The following is a 19,433-nucleotide window of genomic DNA, read 5'->3' on the forward strand; positions in this document are numbered from 1 at the left end:
TCGAGAGGCAGGCGAGGTCCCACTGAGACAAATCCCCGGCCCTTCCACCGAGTCTTAAGAAAACAGGAGCAGCACTGAAAAACCTGGGGTAGAGCCCTTAAACCCAAGTATCTTTCAGGTGAGGTGAGATCAACAGCCTGGAAGACAGCCTGGCCCTGAAGTCTCCGAGCTGCAACCTTTCATTTGGGATCCACTCTTGCAGACAAGGATTCCTTTTTCTCCTCATTTTTGGCTCAGAGGGAAGACAATAGAGCAGGAGCCAATCAGTGATGAAAGGGCGGGCTGTGTGAACTGTCCAATCAAGTGGGCCAAGGTAGGAGGGTTCTTCCGGAATCGTGGCGCCAAAGTGCAGTTTCTGAGCACTAGTCCGCTGGCGGAGTGCTTCCGCACCGCCTTCTGTGGCCTCTACTGGCCGCGGCCCGGCATAGGCGTGACCCTGGGAGACCCAGAAGCTACGCAATGGTAACGCTGGGGGATCGGAGCCCTGTAGTTGGGTGGAATTGGAATGAAATCTGGTTACAGTGGTCAGAACCAGCTCTGGTGGCTAGAGCCTCCGTGCTAAGCGTCAAGCTCTGAGGTCCTCCTGGGCTGGCAACGAGGATCATCCTCTGTCCCTCTTGACACTTGCTGGGGCGAGGCTAGTTCCGGGTCCCCGGAACCTTGTCCCCACTGGGACACCGCCAGCGCACAGTGGCATCTTGGGAAACCCCCTGCTGCCCTCGCATCTCCACTAGTCTGGGGGAAGGAAGGGGCTTGGGGAGACCCTGACTCAGAGGTGGGTTGAACCTGGGTGCAGCTGTGGTGAGCTAGGCCCTAGTCTCATTCCTGCCAGCGGCAGATCTGGAGGATCTGAAGTTTATAAATGTCTGTGATGCAGGGTCTCATAGCCACAACTCCTCTCCTCAAATATATATACTGAATTTCCAATACGTCCTCACATTTCCAAACTCAGTTGTAGGTAGTGACAAAGGTCCTGAGAATTCAAAGAAGTGTGGTGAGGTGCCTCAGTGGTGGAACACCTGCCAAACACCCGGTGCACTCCTGGGTTCCATAAAGAGCAATGCAAAAGAAATTTGTACTCTTATTTATTTAGGTGACACCCCTACTCGCAGTCAGACTGTTTAAGGGAGGACTGCCGTATGCCATAGAGTTTAGGATTTTGAGAAAAATGGAAGGGATGTAAAAGTATTAGCAAGGCCAAAGGAATGTGTACCTGCTGAGGTCGATTTCCAGCAGGGGCTGCCTGTTAAGCCCATGCTGAGAATCGCCTTGAGTTGGAGCATTTGCATGGACATATATATGTGATGTGTGTGTGAGAGTGGAGAGGGACAGGGGTGTCATCTCTGAACTAATGGCGTTAGAGCTTGGCCTGATTGTAGACACTGTTTAAATACTGAAATGCTTTCTGAGGCAGACTTTAAAAGGAGTACTAGAGTAGAATAGAAGCCCCAAGTAGAAGCTGTTCAGGGATCTCAGTCATTAGGCATAAAGGGTTTTCTGTTTAGGGTGGATCAAAAGTGGAAGAGAATGGCGTGACGAAGGGTGCCAATAGTAGCACCTGCACCATAGATCTTCTCTGAAAGTCACATTGTTCTTAGGGAAAGCATGAAGGAAGAATTGTGTACCATCACCTGCTTTGCAAGTGCAAGGTCCGGAGTTCCATCCCTGGTACCAAAAAAAGAATTGTGTGCTTGCTTGGTCTGTGATTTGGCCAAAAGTCACAGGCTTGAAGAAAGGGGAGGGGGGACTTAATAATAAATAAATTTGTCTTTTGTCACTGATCAGTTCACCTAATCATTTCTGAGGCAAAATGGAAAATTAGGAAACTGCCTGGCCTTGGTGTAGGTTTTAAAATAGTGTGGACACGGTAACTGAAGTAGAATGAAGAGGAGTTTCTCCAGGATACAGAAGATTTCAAATGTGCTTGATATTTTTATTGTACAGGAACTGAACTCTAGAATTTTGCTCTGAGCTACCTACCCCGAATTAAAAAATTTTATTTTTAATTTTTGAGATAAAGTCTTGCTAACTTGCCCAGGGTGCTGTGATCTTTTGATAGTGTTTGATCCTCATTGACTGTTGGGATGACACATATGTGCCCCTGTGCCTGTTTCAGATTGGTGTCCTTTATTTACTATGATTCACCAAGATTTCAGTGCTTGAGTATAGTAAAAATCAGCAAGGCATGGTGGTTCACTTTTACTCTCAGACACTTGGGAAACTGAGACAGGATTATTACAATACTAAGCCTGGCCTGGACAATTGAGCAAGACCTTCTTTCAATATGAAATATAAATTCTGTGATTTATCTCCACTGAACAGTAACTCATTTAACATGCCCTAGGCCCTGTGATAAATCTCCAGTACTAAAATATATAAAAGAAAAATTATTCAGTGGAAATCTTATTTTGAGTTGTTTATTCTTCTTGCATATATGGTATAATACTTGCTCCTGGTGGTGGACAGCAGTAATGAATCACTCCTCTGCCAGCAGCTGGCCACCAAGGGTGAACAAGCAGTGATTTACAGTGCACTGTATTCAATAAAACACACGAGATAATTTAATATTTTATTATGGATTTTGTATTGTGTTACATATATTTCTCCAAACACAGATCAAGCAAGTATGTTGAGCAGGTTTTAAGAATCCAAGGCTTAGCAGTAATGTTTTCTTGACCAGGCATATTCTGTACATTTTCAACACATTTGCTTTTCAACTTCCTTTGGGTTGATCATGGTATTTTTCCTTTCTAACTCAAGTAGTGTGTCTACTTAAACTCTTCAAAAAGTCCTCTGATGAACACGATACTCATCAGATTGTTTTCTTTCTTGAGAGATGTATTAACCAGGTTCCTTAGAGCATCTAAATCAAGAGCAAAATATGAGTAGTTGGAAAAGGGAACACTACTCTGGATTTGGGGGTTTTTTCTTTGCTTTGTTTTGGTTTAGTTGTTTTTATTATTAATATTATAAAGAGGTGCCCCACTCTGATCATACTGTCTGGCTTGCATCACCATAACAAGGGGATAGGATAGAGATTTAGTGATCAGACACAGGCCTGAGAAGTTTGAACACAAGCCACCAAGCATGTGCAAGGCTGAAGAGCTTCCATTCCTAGTTCTAATTTATGCTGATTTTGGAAACCCTTCTAACTGCTTTAACCTTGGGTAACCATCTGCTGTTCTATGCCAGTTTGCAGACTCAATGTAATCCCACTTCCATTTCCATGACATTAAAGAGCTGAAGGCATGTCTGTCCAGGGCTCTTTCCCCTTTGCAGTGATTTGTATGTCTCTGGGAAAAGAAAAGACCATGGGCCTTTGTTATTTGTTCCATAAGTTACAATTGACTGCAATCCCTGAATCCCCCTAGGTTTTCTTGGCTTGCCCACACACTGAGGACAAACTTTCCATGTTGGTATCTTGGAGATGCTAGGGGAATGGCCTATGACATAGCTGAGATAAAGCACAGAGCTCCAATTCAAAGCAACTTTTAGCCTGTCTACATCTCCCTGTGCTGTCATCACAGAGTGAAGCAGTGGATCCTGTTCTGGCTTTTCACACTGGTGACATCTGAAGTGTAGTGCATGTGGTGGGGACAAGGAGAGAGTATGCAAGGACAGAAGGAGTACTTTGCAGAGGGTCACTGAGCGTGGGTTTGTGGTGCAGAGCTAGAAATTTGTCAGGTCTTGGGGTCTTTGCCCATTCTCATACCTTGTCATTCAGGAGCTGATGTGTCCACTGCACCTGTGGTGATTATGTACATCAGAAAACGTGTGAATGTGTCTCGACTTTTTTCATATAATTATGACATAGAGCATAAGGAAGATTTAGTAGCACCTGAAAAATGTCCCATAACGAACAGGATACCTCTTATTAGAAGGAAATCTTGACCCAAAATATCACTAGTGCTGTGCTTGACAAACCTGAACTTTTTGTAAATGTCTACTTTTAAAAAAAGATTTATTTCTTGTTTTATACATAGTATAATTATAGCGAATATCTATTGTGTGAGTATTTTTTTCAGCTTTTATTTTTATTTATTAATTTTGAGGAGGTTTTATACACTAAGAAAACCAGCCAAATGGATTTACAAATAAAAATAATAAATCTATTACAAAATAGTTTTACAAATCTATTTTCCCCAGTTGGTCAATTTTTCTTTTGATTCTGCTTATGGTATTTTTTTTTTTTTTTTGCTTAAATTCTTTTATTGGTACATTTTAGGTATACACTACGTTTACATTTATCATTGTGTGAGTGTTTTTAAGTGCATTAGAATCAACAGAGCAGACGGGAGCATGAAAGTGGGTTGCTGTGAGGCTCGTGAGGTTTTTTATACAGTAAAATTGCATTGTGTGATAGTATTTTATACAGTAAAACAATTTTACAGATTACCTCTGGTCAATCTAAACCAACCTATTGGGTTACAAGTACAGTTGCCTAGTTAATATTGATCTAATGCTGAAACAAGGCATGTGACAAGGATTCATCTGCAGGAATCACTAACTTAAGTTTATCAGTAACTATTACTACAAAAAAGAACAAAGACATTCCTGGAAGGAGTAGGAGTAAGTGTCAGGGTTTTCTGGTCACCCATCTCCTTTTTTGTTCCATTATTTGGGCTTACCTGACCAGATGGTACTAGTTACATACAATATAGCTTTAAACTGTTATTTATCTGTGGTGAGGCCTGTGGGACAAGCCATCATGTCTCCATCTTGTGGCCTGGTGTCTTTCAGCTCAGGCCTCAGCTGCAGACCCAGTTCACCTCATCTTGGAAGTGGCTCTATCTTGGGCTTGGTCTCTTTCTAACTGCCTATCAGTAATTACCCATCTGCACATAAACATTCACGTACAAATTGTTGTGTGGACTTATGTCTTCATAACTTCTTTATATAACAAATACAGTGAGTGATTAATGACCAATATGGAAACAATTATGGTTATACAAGGATTGTTCCCTTCAAAACTGGTGATAAAATCTAATTCCCAGTGGTATGGATGAATGGTGACTAACCAGTGGTATATACTAATAAGTGAAAACATCTGAGTATATATGGACAGTTGGGTTACTTAGGAGGCAGTTAGAAAGTAGATAAATTGAGAAGGAAAATGAGAAGAAGTGAATGTAAACAGGAGTGAAATTAGGGTCAGCATCAATGCAATGACTCAGTGCTGCAAATGTTTTGTTCTTAAAGTATGATGGGAAACACCCGCGTGAGACAGTGGAGGAGAGGCCTGGTGAGTTTGACCTAACTGGCTGTCATGGTTCTGTAAGACAAAGTAAAGGTCTTTTCTTTATAATTTACAGAGTCTGAACACTTGTGCTTAGAAAAAGAAACAGAACGTGCAATCAAGTTTTTGTTAGCAGACAAGACACAAAGAGTGTCTTGTTTTAATATTAAGATGCAGAGGACTGTAGTATTGATCATGCCCAATGCAGGCTGAAGAGTTAACCCCACAATTGGCTTGTTTATAGAAGTGAGTCTGGCTGAAGCCTACATGCCAAGATCAGAGTAACTCACACCCAAATTCCATTCCCACAACTAAAACCTTCAGACTAGAAGGACAGTGTTTCAATTACAGTGATATATTTGGTCTATTCTGTTCCTAAGTTGAGAATGCTTTGTTCTGTCCTTTCTGAGCCTTGTTTACATTAATTTCCATAGAAACCACTCATCACTTTTATCCCAGTGGATTGTCAATAAAAGTCAGTGCCTGGGACTGTCCAGCGCCTTTGTTGGTTGCCCCAGCATTGGTTGTCCTGGCACCCCACTTTCTCACTCTTAGTTCTGTCTCTTAGTGTTTTTTCTCAGGCCTGTGTCACACACTGGGCAGATGGGTACTGGAACCTGACTACAGGGGTCTCTGGAATTAAGATGTTTAGCATCAAAAAAATCGAGCTGAGTGCTGGTGAAGTAATTACTTTGCAGCGTCCTTGCCTAGCATATGTAAGGATCTGAGTTCAGGAACTGAAACTGTACAGAAATGAAATCAGAATCTCAAATAGAGATTCCCATGTGCACTGAAGAATTATTCTCAGTAGACATGGTGTGAGAACAACATACATCCACTTCAATGGATCGCTTAGTGAGTTTTCAATTGCTGTGTAGGCTAGCTGACACACTTTAAAAAGAGGAAAGATTTATTGTGGATTAATTTTGGAGATTGCAGCCCTTGGTCAACCTGTTTCATTGCTCATTAGTCTTGTAGTAAAGCAGAAACATCATTACGGAGGGGCATGGTGAGGAACTCTGGTCATTCTAATTTCACCCACAGAGGAGACAGATAGAGGGTGGGGAGTATGTCAGGAGGAATGGAATGTATCATTCTAGAGCATTCTCCCAGGGATCTTGTCCTTCTAAAACATCAAGAAGTTAAACTCCTGGACAGGTCAAAATTTGCCTGTTACCCAGCAGCCCAAAACAACAAATCGCCTTGTAACAAAGCCTACAAAACATGGCATTTTGAAGATCTTTTAGTCCACAACAGTATGTTAATGCATAAGAATAGTGTGGTTATTATAAAACAATATTATTTAGTCTCAAAAAGGATACACTGCCTTACATAACAACATGAATTACCTAGAGTCTGTTAGGAAAATATTTAGAAGAGTTTCTTCAGCTCTCGAAATTCTGCCTATTTTACCTATTTTTTTCACTTTTGCCAAGTCTATGTACTGTCTACTCTAAAGATTTTGGTATTCTATCCATTTTATGCAAATGGATATTTGAACACTGTTACTAACACTGTTACTATGTCTGTTGTGTTGACGTGGCATTTCTCAATCTGAAAATGTAGCAGTCAAAACCACAATCCTTTTCATGGAGGAAGAATATCCCTTTTCTTGTGCAGCATGTATTTTTAGATATTCATCAATTGATGGACACATGAAATGTTTCTGCCTGAGCATAATCCCAGTAACCTTCCTCCTCCAGTACATCAATAAAGTAATCTACTGAAAAGATGGGAATCTGCACTGTGCACTTAACCTCTAAACAACCAAGCAGCTTGCAGCCAAGACTGCATCATGGCATTTAGAGGACTTTTTCCTTTGAATCCATAACAGTGTTGAAATGCATAGAGATGGTGAGTTTTACTCCCACAACAGAGTATTATTTAGTCTCAACAAGAATTTCCTGCAATTTTTAACAACATGGATTAATTTGGAGTTCATTAAGAAAAATATTCTACACCTAGAAAAGTTACATTGTACTTAGGGTCCAGAATCCTCAACCTAACAGAAGCAGAGAGTTTAATGATATTTGAAATGTGTGGGTATTTAAAAATTGAGAAAAGTTAGTGAAAAGGTACAGTGTTTCTGAGGTATAGTGCAGCCAGCTTCTGGAGATCTAGTCACACAGGAAATGATATAGTATCTCATAGAATACTGACATTGTGAAGGGAGTATTTTCTAGCATACTCACCACATACTCAAAAGGTAACTGTGTTAGGTCATATGCTAACTAGGTAGGATTTGGGAATCATTTTGCAATATACAGACATTTGGACATATTGTATACTTTTATTATTACTACACATTTAGCATACAGGCAGTTTGCAAATCACCTTGTGTAGTGGATACATGTACACAATACAACTTGATTCTTTTTTAATCCCCTTCCCTCCCACATGCCTCTATCCTCCTCTAAATCCCCTTTCCCTGTTTTTATTCATGTTGATATTATTAATCTTATTTCATGTTTATGACAGTGTTTACATTCATTGAAGTTACTAGGTCCTTTTACATGGTATATCTTTGTTCTATTTATTTTATCTTTCCCTCTCCTCTTACCCTTAGTATCCAGGGCCACTTTCCATCTGCAAGAAATCTATCCTCTTGTCTCCTTCTATCCATCCTTTATTGTGCTTTTTATTGTACTTTGCCTGACTCAAATGAGAGATATTATGTGGTATTTAAGCTTGTGTGTCTGATTTATTTCACTCAATTGTGTCACTCTGAGGACTACATATGATGTACATTTTATAATTTCCAATACACTTGTTTATACCTGATACATAATTGTGTGGCATATTATTGTATTTTAACCTAGGGTTGTACTCTGTGGTACAATGTCTTAGTAACCCCATTCGATTTTTGTTTAATTTTCCAGCATATACCATGATGTTATGTGCAAGTCAAGACAATTTTATATGTTCCATCTTAATCTTTACATATTACTTTTTAGTCTTCTCTTTTGTGTTTTTGTGTTTTGGTACCAGGGATTGAACTCAGGACCTTGTACTTGCGAAGCAGGCCATGAGTCTTCTCTTTTGTCTGTATCCACTGACAGACTGTTATGACTTTTGTTCTCTAGATTTTATTTTAATGGATTACATTAATTATTCAATAATTCCTTTTAATCTGTATTATCTATATTCTACATAATGAGCAGTGAAATTTCATATTTGTTGAGTGATTTCCATTTTTATTTTAGGGTTGTTTCTCTAAATTTGTAATATTGTGACCTTTCTTCTTTTCTAATATGTATATTCATTGTTTTTAATTTCTTTTGAAGCACCAGTTTCTGGGTCCCTGAAATGACAATGTGTTGTGTATTCATTTTCATACTTATATAATCCTTAATATTTAATCAAGCCTTGCATATGAAACATATGTCTTAAAAATTCATGATTTAATCTCCAATTCTTAGGAATATTTTAAGTATGTTTCTGCTGTTGGTGTCAAATTTTATTTCAATAGATGTGAGAGCCTGCTTTGCACAATTTCCATTACTTTGAACACGTTGTTTCCTGGTTTTCTTCTTTTTTTGTGTTTTTTTTTTTACTTTTATTGGGATATGTTTACAGTACATAATGACTATATTCATTATAGAGAGTTGGTACATGGCCCCAACATATTTCAATTATTTTCCCCTTAGAAATTAAGTTCTGTGTTGTTGCTCTGAACATGGTTTATTTGGCAAATATTTCTTGTGATTTTGAGGAGACTTTGTACTATGTAGTTATTAAAGCATTATGCAATATCCAGTCAATCCCCATGAAGCATCATGTTGTTAATTTTAACTCTTCTGTTACAGATTTTTCCTCTTTCTTCAACTATCCATTGCTGATGGAGTTGTTTTGATGTCTTCAGACATAGTTGTGAATCATTGATATTTCTCTTCACATACATGTTTTGCCTCATCTAATTTGATGCTCTATTTCATAGACTATGTATCAAGGACTGTTCCTTTTAGAGAACTGCCTTTTATATCATTATCTGATCACTATTCATTATTGATTTTGAGGTACAGTTGAATAATGTCAAATTAAAATAGCTTCTGCAGATTTTGTTGAATCATTGGTAGACTAGCGTTTCTTTTTGCATAGCTTTCTATGTAATTTATCCTCATCAATGTCAACATAACAACCAGTCCTGTCCAGGTGGGCACAGCATTGGGCCCATAACCCAGATATGTAGTCATTGATCAGGTCTGATGTCTGTTCTCTCTTTCTCTGATAGTCTACACTATCCTCCTGATGGGCAATACAGAGTTTGACCACTGCTTGTTGTGGGTCTGGGGCTCTCCTGTTTGCTCCTGTGCTGCTTTGCTTATTGCTGCCCACCCACTGTGTGAAGGATGTCTCATCTTCATATATGAATGCAGACAGATATAAATTAATGTGTACTTGTTTAATGGTAATTTAGAGTTTAAATATTTTGCAATAAATTTTATTTTCAAAATTGTTAGTGAGATTTAATGCTAATAACAATGTAAATATCCTGAGAATATTCAGAAAGTTTCTTCACTGGGCCTTGGGCAGTGGATGGGACCATCCAGGTGATGGATACCCTAGCTGATTCAAACATCTTGCCCCTTGGATGACCACTCTCCCTCACTTGGTGACTTTTCCTTAGTTTACCACATGAGACTTTCTCTGAACCATGTACTTTTAGTTTCCTCCCTTGGAATTTTCAGTAAGTGAGTATTATAGAAATTGCAAAGAGAACTATTTTCTGAGGGTTTTTTTTTCTCTCTTGCTATTGCTCACAACTGCTAATATGTGAATCAAGAGCCAAGTGATTTCTCATCCATTCCATTGGCCATATGATTCAGGGTATTTCAAGTTTACTTGAATCACATCTGTCTCCAGGAAAAATTGCACAGTGTATTCGCTGGACAATGGGGAGAACTTACTTGTCTGTATGTTCTGGTAATTGCTAAAGTAAAGAAAATGAGTGTAGAGTGTAAATTGACTCTCCATTCTTGCAAAAGTCGACATCCGTATTGTGTTCTTACCCGTTTCCATTTTCTTTGGTCATTTTCTCAAAAAAAAGTTTGACTATTGTTATTTATTCAGTGTTTTCTCTTGAGCTAGATATGTTGTAATCATTTTTTTAGATTTATATTTATTAATCTTTACTCCCTATACAAAATCTTTATTCTATGTACATAGCCAGTATTTTCTTGTCTTTTTTGTACCCCAGGATTTTCATGTATTTCAATTTATCCTTCTAATTCTGATGGAAACTTGATTTTCTTCTGAGGAAAACTTTTTTTCTTTCACATTTAAAAAGTTATTTCAGGCCTGGGGATTTAGCTCAGTGGTTCTGCCACCTGCCTTGCAACCGCAAGGACCCGAGTTCAATACCCGGTACCAAAAAAAAAGATATTTCATTATAAATTCTCAAGGCATTCAAGGTTACCTTTCAATTTTAATATGTAACTTAATTATTGCATGTAGAAGAGTATACAATCCAGGTTTCCAAATACACACCTGTTTCTCCCTGAACATAAAGGAAACAGATTGTGATTTCTTCCAGAGCGGTATACCACCAGCTCTATCAAGAATATTCCACATACTTGTGGGCCCACTAAAGTCTATCTTCTGTTCCTGAGATCCATTTGTCATTTTCTCTACTAATGGTACAGTCTCATGAAAGGAGGAATTTGAATGTCTTTCATTATGTACATTATGGAAGCTTCTCGCTTCTTGCTTAGATGGTATTGAATGTTGTTAGAATTTTATCATATTATATAGCTGTAATTTTTTACCAAATTATGTATTTGTATTGTGTTTGTTTTATGCATATGGTGCCATAATAAGTGGCACAATTTTTTGGAAGTTTTCCTTTTTTGTGGAGAATTTGAGGTAGGATCCCACTTTGTATTTCAGACTGGTCTTGAACTTACTATGTAGCTGAAGCTGACCTCAAACTCATGGCAGTCCTCCTTGTCAGCCTCCCAAGTGCTGGGATTACAGGCATGTACCACCACACTTGGCTGAAATTTTCCTTTTTTTAATTGTTTTATTTCTTTTGGTTTTTTGAGACACAGTCTCACTATGTCATTCAGGGTGGCCTTGAATTCACTATGTAACCCAGGCTGGTCTTGGCAATCCAGGCAGTCCTCTTGCCACAGCCTCCCAAGTGCTGGGATTACAGGTGTGCACCACCATGCCCGGCTGTGAAATTTTCTTTTTGTGCCTAATTACTCTGTGCTATATTGGTTTTCAATGCATATGATACATTTTATTCATCTTCCACTCATACTCCCCTAGAATTTCTTCTATCTGAGAGCAAGGTGACCACTTGGTGACACTGAGCTATAATTTGCCAGCCTTTCCCTGTTTTCATTGTTTATAGACTTGTTCCAATAAAACTTTCCATTAACATTTTAATTATTATTCATATACCATATTTGATGTTCAGTTATGCTTTTTTCTCTATGAAACCAAATTCAAGTTTCAAAATGCTGGGCTGGGGCTGTAGCTCAGCAGCGCCATGCCTGCCTGTCAAGTGCAAGGTTGCCTGAGTTTGATTCCTGGTACTGAAAAGAAAAATTTTCTTTCAAAATGCTGCTTACATGCAATCAAAGAAAGAAGGACTCAGTGTCATAAATGAAGAGATACTACCTATGGTCTACCAAAGCCAGTCATTAGATATTCATCTGACCCAGTGTTTTGTGGATGGTGATCTTGTAGGCTCCTCTATGAGCTCTGCTTTTGCAGCAGTGCACAGGTACCCTTGCAGTGACCCAGCTAAAGAACCAGTGCACCTGTTCTGCTGTTGCATTAGCAGTAAGTGGTAATCTAGAATCAGAATTGCTGTCTGAAAAAAATGTGCTTACACATGGAATTGATGACCAAGACTTGGAATTAATATTTGGAGGATTCAGCCTTCATTCAGCTTTTTTGTTTTCTTTTGTTTTATTGATACGAGGTCTAACTATGTAGTTCAGGCTGGCCTTGAACTCACTGTGGAGCCCACACTGTTCTTGAATTCATGACTCCTGAGTGCTAGGATTACTGATCTGCACCACCACACCTGGCTCACAATTTAACTTTTTATGAGAGGAATTGAGATATCTCAGGCTGTGAGTCTCAATCTTCCCTTGAGAAATAATATATGTGGTCATTTAGGAGGCAGTGACCTTTGAGGATGTGGCCATGAACTTCACCATGGAGGAGTGGGCTTTGCTGAATCCATCCCAAAAGAAGCTCTACAGAGATGTGATGGGGGAAACCTTCAGTAACTTGGCTTTTATAGGTAAGGATGACATCTCGTTCTCATTTATACAATCAGAGAATATTGTTTGTTGCTCATCAGTGCTGTTTCATTAAAAAGAATGTGAAAACATTTTGAAGAATATCTCAGGCCTGGTTACATTATACCATGAATCTAATTGGAATCTATTAATATTTATGTAATAATATAGTGTCTTCTTAAATTTGTATGCCTACAATTCAGGAAAAGCCTGGGATAACCAGGAAGTTGAAGAAGAATACAAAAATTACTGGAGAAATCTAAGGTAATTTGCACTCACAAGGAAAATGAATGTTCCTCAAGAGTCAGGGTGTGAGCAGAAACATGACAGTCAGGGAAATGAGGCCAAGTTCAATTTAATGTCACAAATATTCGCCAAAGATGTATACAGTTTGAGTATGTATAATCTGACAATTGAATTATGAAAATATGTGAAGTTGCATTTAGGTATTGTAGATAGGTGTATATACTTTGTCAAAACTTTGAGTTTTCTTCAGGATATGTTTTGGTATATATATATGAATATAAGACATTCAGTATCTAAAAATTGCTAACCTGGAAGCAGTATTCATAGTAGAAATCAATGCTAGTGTTGTAATAGGTGTTTTCAAGTCATTCTCCAGAGAATTGAGTCCATTCATCATTTAAAATTCTTACAAGACACCCTCCAACATTACTGGTGGAATGTTAAGGACAGCCACTATGATAATCAGATCACAGATGTCTCGAAAAGTAAAAATAGAAGTTCTATTTAACCAGGCATATTTCTAATGAGTATATTCTCAAAAGGGTTAATATTATACAATATATGCATACCCACACTCAAAGCCAGTCAGTGTATAACAGCTAAGCCCTGGAATCAGCGTACATGTCTATCACTGGATGCACAGATAAAGAAAATTGTTGATAGGCTCAGCATGATGTGCATTCTTGTAAACCCAGCACCCTGGGAAGCAGATTCTGCAGGATGGCAAGTGAAAGCTCAGACGGAGCAACTTAATCCTCAATGAGAGTCTCTCAAAATAAGAAATAAAAAGACTGGAGGTTTTGTGCTAATACCTGGGTTTAGTTCCCAGCATTGAGAAGAAAAAGAAAATGTGCTGTGTAATCAGTCAAAAAGATGAGTAATATCATGTCATTTGCCAAAAGAAATAAGTGGGTCTTCATCACATAATATTAAGTGAAATAGCTCAGGCATAAAATATGAAATGCCACATGGTTTCTCTTATATGAGAAACTAAAAAATATAAAGTAAGCAGTGAAATAAAGGAGAGGTGATGGAAAAAGGAAAAACTGACATTTGGAGATGGGAAAGACAAACGGTAAAGAGAGAAGGGGAGAGTGATGGGGAAAAGGTATCAAAATGATCAGTATGTGATACACATAAGTAAGTCAAATATTATGTATTGCAAAATAAACCAACTTAAAAATTCCTGAATGAATACCACCCCTTTGGGAACGACTGTTTTGAAGGTATCCTCTAAGGCATTCAGGTAATTCATTGTCAAAATTTCTTAGCAGGCATCAAAACAGAACTTGTTCTGGTAAATCAATAATTTGGAGACCCATTTTATTGTGACTTGTTTTCTTTACAGAAATAAAGAGGTAGTGAAATCCTATCAATATAAAGCTTGGAATCAACATGAAGAAATATTCCTTGGCACTCCAGATGCTAATGTGGATGTGAAGCAAGGTGGTTTAATGGCTGAAAGCCTTGCTTGTAGGAAGGCTCTGATTGGACATTTCTCACCAACTGTGCCTATCATAGCTTACACTGCACTGAAGCCATGTAAATATTTGGGATCTAAAGAGAAGGTGTATAAATATAATCAACATGGAAGAAACTCCAGTGATTTCCAGTCCTTTCAGAAGCATGCAAGGTCAAAGGATGGAGAGAAACCCTGTGAATGTGATCAATGTGGGAAATCCTACTCTGATCTTAGTGAAAGAACTCAAGTTAGAGAGAAGGGCTTTGTATGTAAGAAAAATTTGAAACCCTCTAGCACACCCAGTGACGTTCAGATCCATGAAAGAATTTACAATGGGGAGAAACCCTATGTATGTAAGCAATGTGGGAAAGCTTTTAGCACATGTGGTGCTTGTCAAAAACATGAAAGAATTCACAGTGGGGAGAAACCCTATGTATGTAAGCAATGTGGGAAAGCTTTTAGGACACGTGGTGTTTGTCGAAGACATGAAAGAATTCACACTGGGGAGAAACCCTATGTATGTAAGCAATGTGGGAAAGCATTCAGTACACACAGTTATTGTAGAATACATGAAAGAATTCACACTGGGGAGAAACCCTATGTATGTAAGCAATGTGGGAAAGCTTTCAGCACACCTGGTGCTCGTCAAAGCCATGAAAGAATTCACAGTGGGGAGAAACCCTTTGTATGTAAGCAATGTGGGAAAGCTTTTAGCAAACACGGTGCTTGTCAAAGCCATGAAAGAATTCACACTGGGGAGAAACCCTATGTATGTAACCAATGTGGGAAAGCTTTCAGCACACACAGTGCTTGTCAAAGCCATGAAAGAATTCACACTGGGGAGAAACCCTATGTATGTAACCAATGTGGGAAAGCTTTTAGCACATATGGTGCTTGTCAAAGACATGAAAGAATTCACACTGGGGAGAAACCCTATGTATGTAAGCAATGTGGGAAAGCTTTTAGCACATGTGGTGCTTGTCAAAAACATGAAAGAATTCACAGTGGGGAGAAACCCTATGTATGTAAGCAATGTGGGAAAGCTTTTAGGACACGTGGTGTTTGTCGAAGACATGAAAGAATTCACACTGGGGAGAAACCCTATGTATGTAAGCAATGTGGGAAAGCATTCAGGACACACAGTTATTATAGAATACATGAAAGAATTCACACTGGGGAGAAACCCTATTTATGTAAGCAATGTGGGAAAGCTTTCAGCACACCTGGTGCTCGTCAAAGCCATGAAAGAATTCACACTGGGGAGAAACCCTATGTATGTAAGCAATGTGGGAAAGCTTTTAGCACACGTGGTGCTTGTCAAAGACATGAAAGAATTCACACTGGGGAGAAACCCTATGTATGTAAGCAATGTGGGAAAGCTTTTAGCACACATGGTGCTTGTCAAAGACATGAAAGAATTCACACTGGGGAGAAACCCTATGTATGTAAGCAATGTGGGAAAGCTTTTAGCACACGTGGTGCTTGTCAAAAACATGAAAGAATTCACAGTGGGGAGAAACCCTTTGTATGTAAGCAATGTGCAAAAGCTTTTAGCACACATGGTGCTTGTCAAAGACATGAAAGAATTCACACTGGGGAGAAACCCTATGTTTGTAAGCAATGTGGGAAAACTTTCAGCAGAAGCAGTCATTGTCGAAGTCATGAAAGGACTCACAATGGCAAGAAACCCTATTTATGTAAGCAATGTGGGAAAGCTTTCAGCACACCTGGTGCTCGTCAAAGCCATGAAAGAATTCACAGTGGGAAGAAACCCTATGTATGTAAGCAATGTGGGAAGGCATTCAGTATACACAGCTATTGTAAAATACATGAAAGAGTTCACACTGGGGAGAAACCCTATGTGTGTAAGCAATGTGGAACAGCTTTTGCCACACATGGATCTTGTCAAAGACATGAAAGGACTCATCCTAGTTGAGGAACCCTGGTGCTTGTCAGATACATGAAAGAATTCTCACAGAGAAATTCTATGCAAGCAAGGTGGGAATGGTTACATAGCAAACATTGTCAAAGATGAAAAATGTCACATTGGGGAGAAACCCTATGTATATAAGCAATATGGAAAGCTTTCATTATGTGAATACTGTCAAATACATGAAAGCTAACACAGGAGAAATCCTATGTAAGCAATGTGGGACAGCTTTCAGCATGCACAGTGAATGCAAAATACATGAAAGAGCTCACGGTATTAATCCTGTGTATGTAAACTGTGTAAAACAGCACAGATGATTGTCACGTATATGAAAGAACTCACAAGGTAGAAACATATGTGTAAGTAATGCAGAAAAGATGTCAGTCCATACACATTTTTAAATACATGAAAGATATCTCATTGGTGAGAAACTTTATTTATGTAAGCCTAGTTTGAAAATCCTGTGAAAATTTGTCATGTATGGAGACCTGTAGAAATAATTAATACATTAAGTTTGATGTTGATATTTCTTCACAAGTTTTCCAGAAAATACAAATCCCAAGTGGAGATGTCCAAATGGACATACATTTTGTGGTTTTCAGTAAATCATTTATACATATCTAGACTATGTAATGTTTAATGTAAAAATACTGAGTTGACATAATTTTGTTTTCTTTGTGCCTAATCTATAGTGTCTTAATTAAACATGGTGAATTGAAATATACTTTTTACTTTCAAGTAGGGTTAGTGTCTATATACTTGTCTTGTCTTTAAAATTGGGAGGTATAGGGTACTAAAGTTAATTTTTTAAATTGGTCTTGTTAATGGGGATTTTGTTACTACATTTGTTTTACATTTTTGGTGCATATGCTCCATTTTCTGTGTAACAAAAGATGTTTTTTAATTTGATGATATAGTTTATATAATATAGTTTATATTAAGTTTATAGTTTATATGATATAGTTTATATTAAGATATATTTTTTCAGAGACTTGGGAGCATATGTTTTTTACAAAGTTGAGTTGTTTTCACACAACTTGTAGAGAACCAAATGTTATGTTTTTATGTCATGACAAGATACCTGCTTATATTCCAACATCATTATATATCATGTATATAATTTTGCTTATTTTTCTTTCATATTATCATATACATTTTTTCTTACCATCAAAATTTTCTTTTCATGTTTATATTGCAATGACTTTGAATTTGGTGTTAATTTTTCCACCACATGTACCAAAAATAAACCATACTGCTGTGAGTTTCTGGTTGCCACAGACCAGCAGCACCATGATTTATCTCCAGAAGGGAATCATGAATTATGGTAATGTCTCCAGAAAGTGTAAATGATGGTCAGATTGACCAGTAGCAACACTTTCAAAGGAATTTTTGTCAGCTGTGGAGGAGCTGTTTGGGGGAGAGTGGTTGCTATTGAATGTCCCAGTCAAATGCCTGTATTCTGTTCCCTGATGCTATCTTTGGTAATCGTTGCTTTTACCTAATAAGCTGAAATAATGACTTGAAGGAAATCTTAACTCATGTGAGGTATCAGTCAGTTTAGTAAAAAATGAATTTACTAAATTGTAATTCAGATTGTGTTCTGTTTTACCAAGTTTTGAGATAAATTGATACAATGCCATCTGTCATTGTTCATAAGGACCACTGTCTGATGTTTGCGGTATGTGATGATTGCCTTCAAACACACTGGGGCAAGGTGTATGCATAAGTCCCAGTTGGTCTCCTTTGACCTGTATTTTTACTATCTTTTTAATGTATATATAATTTGTAAAATGTTTTACACAATGTTCTCAAATTCAAAAGCCAATCATAGGTTTCTGATACAAACCTGTGGTATCTTGATAACATAAGTGAGCATTGCATTAAATATCCATAGTGCAGTGAGTTTAGCTTGCCTTAGCCTTAATTATGCTTAGACACGTAAATTACCAGTGGTATAATACCATCTCAAATTACATCTATTTTGTATCTGAAATATCTGATATCATTCATGGAATATAATACACTGCAGAGTACAATGTCAGTCTTTCCACCCTACAACATGTTGCCAGCTTCACTGCACCATATTTTTGCCTCTTACCATCACCAGGAAGACATGCAGTATGTATTGCTACCCAGCTAGTGATAGAATATTGAAACTACAAGGCATTTTATCCTGAGCACATTTACTTTCGCATTAGTTTACTATGAAAAAAATCTTGCTGGCCCTGCTGATGCATGCTTATAATCCTAGCAACTCGGGAGACAGAAATGGGAGGAAAAAAGGTGAGTCCAGCCTGCTCAAGTTAGTGAGTTCTGCAGATGTAGCCCAGTGCTTTAGTACTCCTAGGTTTACCCCCCGTATCAAAATTTTTTTAATACTAACAATTATACATCAATGTTTGTCCTTTCCTCATGGCCACTTAATCGTTTTCCCTGAACATCACTTGGACAGTGCATTTGTTTATGCACTGACTATCCTGACCATCGCTCAGCCAGGTTTCATTTTAACTAGCTGATTCTTTGTATTGAATAAATTTGACAAAATCATTTTTTATTTCCTGTTATAAAAATGAACTAATACGCAATTTTTCTTCATCTTGAACTTAAACAATTGGACTGGGAAGTGGTTCATGTATAAAGGTCTGAGCCAAATGTGATTACTTCAGTCCCAGCATGAAGAGAGGTTGAGATAGGATGATCATGGGTTTGAAGCTAACTTTGGGAAACACTTAACTAGCCTTAGCAAACTATGAAATACTTGTCTTTATGCCTACATTTGAAGTTTAAGGAAAGAAACAAATTTAGGTCAAGAATATAAATATAGGATAGAGTAAAAAAAAAAAATCACTATTGCAAATCATGATTTTGTTGCTCAGGAAATATTCTTTTCATGGAAATATTTGCACAGCAATCATATATGTCTGTATCAGAGTAAAACATAAACAATGAAACATAAATGAGCCAGGCATTCCATGTTCTGAATATAGAGACAAAGTTTGTTTTCTCAATGATGTTGTTGGTATTTTGGGTAGGAAATAAGGTAGGATGACACAACAAACAAAAAGGATTATATAAAGTTTTAAGACTTCTGCACAGACGTGGAAGAGAAAAAAAAAAGCATGAAGAAATAACCTACTGAGTGGGAAAAATTTTGCTTGAAACTCCTCAGAGAACTAATATCTGAATAAAGACAGGCAAGTGAAATGAATACACATTTCTTAGAATAAGTACCAATTGCCAGTAAATCCCTGAAAAAATGTTAAGCATTTTTTCCCAATAGAGAGATGCAAATTTGAACATCAT

General features: G+C 37.9%; 1 protein-coding gene across 1 annotated transcript; it reads left to right on the forward strand.

Moving 5' to 3' along the window:
• Nucleotides 1–312: 312 nt before the first annotated feature.
• Nucleotides 313–16,429, forward strand: LOC147828906 (uncharacterized). Its single transcript, XM_087207957.1, is given in 5 exon segments — nt 313–462; nt 12,368–12,494; nt 12,696–12,756; nt 14,087–15,635; nt 15,637–16,429. Coding segments are annotated over 5 exon segments (2,268 nt in total). The 5' UTR covers nt 313–459; the 3' UTR covers nt 16,165–16,429.
• Nucleotides 16,430–19,433: the final 3,004 nt, after the last annotated feature.

The sequence above is a fragment of the Heterocephalus glaber genome, unplaced genomic scaffold, assembly GCF_053883595.1.
Source record: "Heterocephalus glaber isolate CG9 unplaced genomic scaffold, H.glaber_assembly_v1.0 deba00000896, whole genome shotgun sequence".
NCBI classification, from domain to species: Eukaryota; Metazoa; Chordata; class Mammalia; order Rodentia; family Bathyergidae; genus Heterocephalus; species Heterocephalus glaber.